The sequence below is a fragment of the Dendronephthya gigantea genome, unplaced genomic scaffold (assembly GCF_004324835.1).
Source record: "Dendronephthya gigantea isolate DGI-Jeju-01 unplaced genomic scaffold, DenGig_1.0 000397F, whole genome shotgun sequence".
NCBI lineage: Eukaryota > Metazoa > Cnidaria > Anthozoa > Malacalcyonacea > Nephtheidae > Dendronephthya > Dendronephthya gigantea.
The window spans coordinates 63,524-71,486 of NW_021163407.1; the positions used below are offsets into that span (position 1 = coordinate 63,524).

The 7,963-nt window shown below is 42.5% G+C and overlaps 2 protein-coding genes across 2 annotated transcripts; both read right to left on the minus strand.

Annotated features, from left to right (window-relative positions):
* Positions 1-692: 692 nt before the first annotated feature.
* LOC114542779 lies at positions 693-2,141 on the minus strand. The gene has a single exon (XM_028562231.1). The coding sequence runs from the start codon at positions 2,139-2,141 to the stop codon at positions 693-695; it is 1,449 nt and encodes a 482-aa protein (XP_028418032.1).
* Positions 2,142-2,654: 513 nt separating this feature from the next.
* LOC114542780 lies at positions 2,655-4,781 on the minus strand. The gene has a single exon (XM_028562232.1). The coding sequence runs from the start codon at positions 4,779-4,781 to the stop codon at positions 2,655-2,657; it is 2,127 nt and encodes a 708-aa protein (XP_028418033.1).
* Positions 4,782-7,963: the final 3,182 nt, after the last annotated feature.

Consider the following 7,963-nt stretch of genomic DNA (forward strand, 5'->3'; position numbering starts at 1 on the left):
TCGAACTGTTCTTATACATCGCTCCCACACCCCGCCGTGGTGTGAGCCTGCAGGTGGGTTAAATGTCCATTTAATGCTGCGTTGCACGAGGAAGTCATGGATTTGATTTTGGTTCCATTTTTCGATTTCTTGCCGAAGTTCTTTTTCGCCTTTTACGAAGTTACCTCCGTTGTCCGACCGCATTTCCTCAGGTTGGCCTCGTCTTGCGATGAATCTTCGTAAAGCGTTTATGAAGGATTCTGTATCCAAAGAATTTGCTACTTCTACATGGATTGCTCGAGTTGTTAAACAGGTGAAGATAATACCATATCGTTTCGTACTCGTTCTTCCGCGGCGTACGGAGAACGGGCCGAAGCAACCTACACCAGTAAAGGAAAATGGGGGTTTTCCGTAGGTTACGCGATCTGCTGGGAGGTCTGCCATCTTTTGTTCGACGACAGGAGATTGTCTTTTTCTGCAACTAACACACGCATTCAATATCTTTCGAACTGTAGCCCGTGCCTTGATTATCCAAAACCGCTCTCTTATTAAAGATAACGTGTATTCTATGCCAGAGTGACCAGAGACGTGGTGGTAATGTTTGGTGATTAGGGTGACCACGTGGTGGGTTTTAGGAAGGATAATTGGGTGACGAGCGTCATCGCTGATTTGTGCTCGTTGGATACGACCTCCGACTCGAATGAGGCCGTCGACTAGGATAGGGTCCAGTTTTGCAATACTGCTAGCATTGCTAACCGAGTTGTTGTATCTTTTACTTTGAAGATGTCGAGTTGAAGATGTACGAGTTTCAAAACTGCACGTTCGGCATTGACCAATTCTGTCAAACTGATGGGTGGGATATTTGCTGATGGTAGGGATTCCGCTCGATCTTTCTGTTGAGATCGGGTACGCGAACGCAGATTTCTTACATAGCGTAGTATAAGGGCGAATACTCTTCTTAATCTGCTCCACGATGAAAACCTTTCAATTAGTTGATCCGTAAACTGTTTCTTAGAAACGTGCGCTATGCTGGCAGCGCAAACAAACGAACCGTGCTTCACTTCGGGGTCGTCGTCTAGGACCGCCGTGGTTGATCCCAGATCTTCAGGTCTCTTTGGCCATTCTCCGGGTGGCTTAGTAAGGAAATCGGAACCCTTGATCCATCGCAGAAGAGAGTCTGCCGGCACGCCTCTTGATGCGTCATCCGCAGGATTTGAACAAGTGTCCACGTAATTCCATTGCTTGGGGGTCGATGCATCATGTATTGTCGCTATTCGATTTGCGACAAACGTCTGAAATCGCTTGGTCGTGTTTTCAATGTAGCGCAAAAAACAAGTGCTGTCAGTCCAAAAGAAAGATTGATCGGTAGGCAAGCTCAATTCATTTCTTGACATCTTGTCGAGCTTCGTAGACACTACAGCCGCTGATAACTCCATTCGGGGTATCGTTACTGGCTTCATAGGCGCAAGTCGGGATTTTCCCATCACGAACGAACATTTGACATTTCCCGATATGTCTTCGATTCTAATATAGGACACAGCTCCATAACCTTGCTGCGAGGCATCAGAGAAGTGGTGAAGTTGTGTTGATTTGATGTCATTCATTGTAGCTGGTTTGAAGCAACGTTCTACAGCTAAATTTTCAAGTTGAGGTAGATCATGTAGCCATGCTTGCCAGTGTTTAAGATTTTCATCAGGAATCTTATCGTCCCAGTCGAGCTTTAATCGACAAAGTTCTTGTAAGATCAATTTTGCCGAAAGAATATAAGGAGCAACGAATCCGAGGGGGTCGTAAATAGAACTGACGATCGATAGTATTCCTCTTTTCGTTGCCGGTCGATCCTTAATCACGATTGCAAAGCCGAACGTGTCTGAAGACACGTTCCACCTGACGCCTAGCGCTCTTTCTATTGGAACCTTGTCGAAATCCAAATCTTTGACTTGAGCTGCTCTTTCTGCTTCCGGCAAAGATTCAATGACCCTTCGAGAATTGGACAACCACTTCGTGAGATTAAATCCTCCTAGTGATAGTAATTCGCGTAATTCCTTCGAAAGTTTGATTGCTTCTTCTTCGTCGCGAACTGATTTCAAACAATCGTCGACATAAAAATTGCGTTTGACGGTCTCGATAGTTTTGTCGTGGAAGTGCGATGCATTGTCCATCGCCGTTTTCTTCAGTGCGTAATTCGCACAACTTGGGCTAGAAGTACCGCCGAACAAATGGACGTTCATTTGATACTCTTCGGGAGGGTTCTCGAGATTGCCGTTCGGCCACCACAGAAATCGTAGAGCATCTCTGTCGCTTGGTCGAACGCGGAGTTGATGAAACATTGTCTCGATGTCGGACATGAACGCAATGGGTTCTTCGCGGAACCGTGTTAACACCCCGACGAGTGAGTTGGTTAGGTCCGGCCCCTGTAAAAGCCGGTCGTTAAGGGAAGTGTTGCCGTATTTCGCAGAATAGTCGAAAACAACTCTGACTTTATCTGGTTTTTGTGGATGGAAGACAGGATGATGTGGGAGGTACCAGCGCGTACCTAACGATCCTTCTTCGTTGTTGATTGCTTCGCTTGCGTAGTCTTTCTCGAATAGTTTATCCATGAAATCTCTGTATTTCCGAAGAAGTTCGGGATTGTTGTTTAGTCGTATTTTCAGCAATTGTAAGCGATGTTCGGCTTAGGTTTTATTGTTAGGTAGGTCTGGTGGATTTTTCCACGGGAGCGCAATCTCGTAATGGCCATTTTCCATCTTAACCGATTCTTCCATGATGCCGAGAGCCTTTCGATCGTTCTGAGACATTGTTGGGTTAGTATCATATTTGTAATCATTAAATTCGTAGTTGCAGTAGTTTTCGAATTTTTCGTCCGAGGTTAGATTAGCTTGAGCTAGGTTCGCCGTCGAAGTTTTCGTTCCGTTTCTGCCTAATGGACCATTCAGGACCCATCCAAGGGCCGTTCGGGTTGCAAATGGACCACCGTTCTGACTTTGTCGCATTTCACGAGGTTGGAGAGCTTCCGGGACATCGCTACCAATAAGCAGTCCAATGTCTGCGTCGATTGAATTTATTCTGATTCCAGTTAGATAGGGCCAGCGATTTACATCTTCTTGCCTTCCAATGGCGTCTTTCGGAATCGGCAAGTTCGGCCTTGAATACACCGTTGGGAGGTTGATTTCAGAGTTGCCCGCGAGGTCCAAGATCTCCAGGCTAACCATTGTACATTGTTCCGGAACATTTTCGGCTTGCATCGTCGTCAATGACAGCTTCGTCTTTGTACCGTGGATCTCGAGTTCTTCAAGCAATTTTTCGGTGCAGAAGGTGGTATTCGAGCCTGAATCGAGGAACGCGTAAGTTTTTACCGTCTTCGAGCTTCCTTTAGCTTTCACTTCGATAGGTACGATTGCGAGTCCTGTGATTGGAGAACTACCACCGGGCTTAGACTTGACGTAACCATTGTTGGCGTTGTTACCTTGTGTTTCGGAATGATTATCTTCAGAGCGACGATCCTCCGGAATTTTCTCTTTCTGCTTGGAGTCATTTTTCTTGGTGTTCAGGGGTTGTTGCAATTTCGGGTGAAGAAAGGTTGAATGCTTGCCGACACATCCATCAACTTTACAAAAACTTTCTTTCTCGCACGAGCGGACGAAGTGACCAGTTGACAAGCAGTTAATACAAAGTTTCTTTTCCCGGACGAACTTCTGTCTCTCTTCTAGAGACTGTTTTTTAAACTTATCACAGCGAGACAGCCAATGGTTGGAGCCGCACTGTGGACATTTGGGTGATTGTGAGGTTGATTGGGTTGCGAAACCTGTAGCCTTTCCATATTGTGATGTCCTCTGATTCTGCTTGAGCGGCTTGGGTTTCTCTATGGCGATCTTTCCGAAGACTGGATGATTTGCAGCTCTTGCCTTGGCAGTTACAAATTTGTTAATGTCCTTTATTGTGACATCGCGCTGTTGTATTTCAACGATCCGATCTACTGTGTCTCGCCATTTGACTCTCATCGCGTAGGGTAGGCGTTCGACTATCCTTTTCAGATTTTCCGAGTTATTTAGCTTATGTAGGTATCCAATCTTCTCCAGCGTGTTTGTGCAACTGGTTAGTTGTATCGAGAATTGCTGAAGGGCGTTCGCATCTTCGCTCTTGATTGGTGGACCGTCGACCAGCCGTTGAAGGTGGGCGGCGGCGACCCGGTACTCCTTTCCATAACGTTCTTTGAGGAGTTTTCTTGCTTCTTCGTATCCTTCGTCCTCTTTCATCGAAAGACAGCTTTTCATGAGTTCCTGTTCAGAACCGCTGGTGTGTTGAACAAGGTAGTAGAGTCGTGCACTTGGGCTTGTGGTTTTCGACTCGATCAGATGCTCGAAGGAGCGGATGAAATCGCAATAGTCGACAGGGTTTCCGCTGAAGACTGGCATACTTGGTTGGGGCAGAGTCAAAGCTAAGACACCCTGTTGCTGTTGGCGAATAAGTTGTTGGAGGGCGTTACTTTGTTGGTCTTGTATTTCAACAATTCGTCGGAACGATTCGTCACGTGGAGTAGATGTTGAGTTGCTGGCGAAGTCCTGCCTCGAATTGATCTTGGGAGTATTTTCCATACTTTGATGTTGGTTGTCCACTGTGAGTTCGGTTGCGAAGGGATTCTTTGACCTTCCGGTACGAGCGTCTAATAGCAGGGAAGGGTCGGATTGCTTAAGCTCTTGGGCCTCGGCTTGCTCGTACACGTCTCTTTCAGCTTCGGCAGCGGCTATTTCTCCGCTCAGCTGTAACTCTTTCTTTCGTTGTGGCAGGGTGAGCTCCTCCATTTCGAGCTGATGGACACGACGTAAGGTTTTAACCTGCGATTCTAAGGCAGCCTTCTTCGCAGCGGCCTTCGCTTTCGAACTGCTAAAACTTGTTGCCGAACCACATAGCGAGTTTGAACGAGACGATACGCGGGAACCTACTTGACTGATCGAATCTTCTGGCCGAATATGACCGCTATGGGAGTCCGAAATGTGATGATCGACGCCAAATGAACTTGATGAAAAGGCCAAGCACGACAAAGAAAATATCGATATCTTCGTTCCTCTGCTGTTATCTGGTATCGACATCCAAAAATACTGTAAACTGTCACTGGAACGTGGATACGAGACAAAAACAGTTCTCTTTTCTTAAGCAAAGCATCACTAAACTTCTTGACACGTTCATGCAAGACAAAGGCAACAAAATGATGCATTTCTGGTAACTATTATTTGTTAGTACGCGTTTACATCAGTGCTGAATAATGGATTCATTCTTAACTGATTGTCGGACTGATAATATGATCAATGAACAATGTAAACAAGCTAAAGAATTATCATTGGATTAATACGCTCGGGCAACTTTCTCCGACTAATTAATGGTGATAGAAACATTGTCCCCGATCCTAATTTTGCCTTCGTATACTCGATTCATGGTATCGTTAAAAAAAGTAATTTCATACGAAAAAAAACTATGGCAAGAAACTTTGCATTGATGATTTAAGCATCATTCAAAATCAACCTCTTAGCTAACATCGTATATTGCATACATCCAACGACAAAATTACATGCACAAGCTGTTGTAAAACAATAAACATCGTAGCGTACTGATATTGAAGTGAAAGCTGATTAACCAGTGACTTTTTGAAATTGTAAAAAAACCTGGAACACTCCGAAAACTTATTTTATACTTTCAATATATCAGATATTTGTTATATATCACAATGTGTGCCGCCATCCTGGAACCTGACTTCTTTCCTTTTGTACTGTCAACATTGTTTTGTCCAATACATGTCTTATTTCTAATATTTTTGTGTATACTTTTTCTACATTCTCTCTATTGTCTCTCTTGTAAAAAAATGTTTTATGTGTGAATTCCGTCATTCGAAATTTATATGAAGAATGTCCATATAATTGTCTAGAATGTGTATTTCATGTGATTATTTAATTTAATTGTGTAATAAAATCTAATTTTCTATTACTGTATCTGACATATATATTGACTAGTGCATTTCTTTGGCGAGAGAGGTTTATGACATTGAAAACATAAAACTAATCAATTCAATGATTTTTGTCGCAATCTGCCATCTGTTTGACAGTGAGCATAACTTGCAATCAACGTTCCTCACCTAACCCCAAAAAAGGCTGCCATAATATCTAATCCATTACCCTTAGGTAATCGGTTATTTAAACAGATAGTTTATTAACCCTCTAGTGCCCAAGGGTTTCCCTGTGACGAGTAAAATCGTCTGGCGTTAGACAGACTAAAATAGTAAAGTGTCACAATGGCCACTACTTATAAAATCTACTTTGTTTAATAGTTTTTGAGCTTGATGTTCAAAAGACATTATAGGTATAATTGAAAGCCGGTGACCATGCGCGATTTTTGAGAATAACTATATAAATTGCAGTGCTTCGCTTTACTGTAATCGCTGCTGATGTTTTCGAGGCTATACCCACATGTACGCTATGCGTACCTCTCGTTGAAATAATAAATTAAAATTGTTTCCTCGTTTCCGGGCTTTCCCTGTTTTACAAATTATGCGAAGCTGTGTTTTCTTGATCTACTTGTGATGTAGTATATGTTTTATCGGAAGAGAATCAGGTAATCTTTTTGAAATATTTTCGTTTCTTCCGTCTGGACTTTAGTATATAAGTAATATACGACTTAAAATTAAAGCTCAAAGCCAGTAAGTCTATCAAAACTTCTGTTATGAAAAGCAAAAATGTTTGCCAACAACATATTTTTATTTAATTATTATTAACTCAATAAAAGTTTTATTGCTATGTTACAGTGAACTAGTTTTTTATGTCAGCCTTTTTGCTAAATTTTCATAATGCAATTTTTTCAAACAGCCAAACTTTTACTAGAATGTATACAAGTTATAAGTTTGTGTATATTTTTAGCTAAACAAGGCATACTAGTCACTTTATATTGATTTATTTGCCTGACCTGGCAGGGGTTCAGGCAGGTTATTTAACAACCACTGGAGTCAGTGGAGTGGCAGTTAAAGCCTAATATTTTCTTTGACAAGATTTATCATGGTTTAATAGCTATAATTTCTGTACCTTGTACTTACTTTGTAACCATTAATAAAGGGTAGACTAAATTGAGTACAGTGAGACTTATCAGATTTTTCTTATTTTGCAGGAATATTGCATCCTTTAATTCCTTTGTCCTGAACAGGCGCGGATCTAGGGGTGATCAGAGCGATCACGCGACTAAGGTAAAAATTGCCAAGAAAAGTGTTCGAATGAAATAGCAGTCCAGTTGCTAAACACGTGCAGTGTATTGAGCTGATCAGGCACTGGTGATGTTTGGCAGTCCAGTTGTTAAGAGAGTTCCGTGACCAGGCCTTCAAGCACGAGCGCGCAGAAAAGCGGTCTTATGCATGAATTTTGCTCGCTTCGTCATCAAATCCCAGTCATCACATTGGCTGTCTCTCTTTTTGCGTGATTTGTGGGGAGTTCTGATCGGTGAAGCGATCAGGGGCTCGAATCGGGCTATTCAATTGGCTAATTCAAAATCTATCTGAATTCTCATTGGTTGTATTTTTCTGATCGATCAGTGTGATCTGACCTTGACCTGAGAGCGTGCAAACAGCAAGGTTCCTTGGCCTTTCTGAATTCTGATTGACGTCATCGTAGTTTTGACAGCAACGAAAACTCGAACGATTAACTCAAAAGAAACATTTTATTATCAAAACTATTTATTAATCATGTCAGATCTTTACAAAGCCGTGAGATGTGCTTTGGAGAAAGACGATCGGCAATATCTTAAAACTATCGAGGCCGATCTGAAGAAGCGAATAGACGCCGCAGCAAAGCGTTCAACTGAGCAATTTTTAAACAAACTGAAAAACACCAGCTTCTGCCTCACGAGAAATTTTGCTGCGGAATCGTACATCCCGGCGTCTGTTCGGAAGACAACAAAGAAGTTTTGTACGGCCTTAAGGTAAACATAACAACATTTTACAAAAATTTCG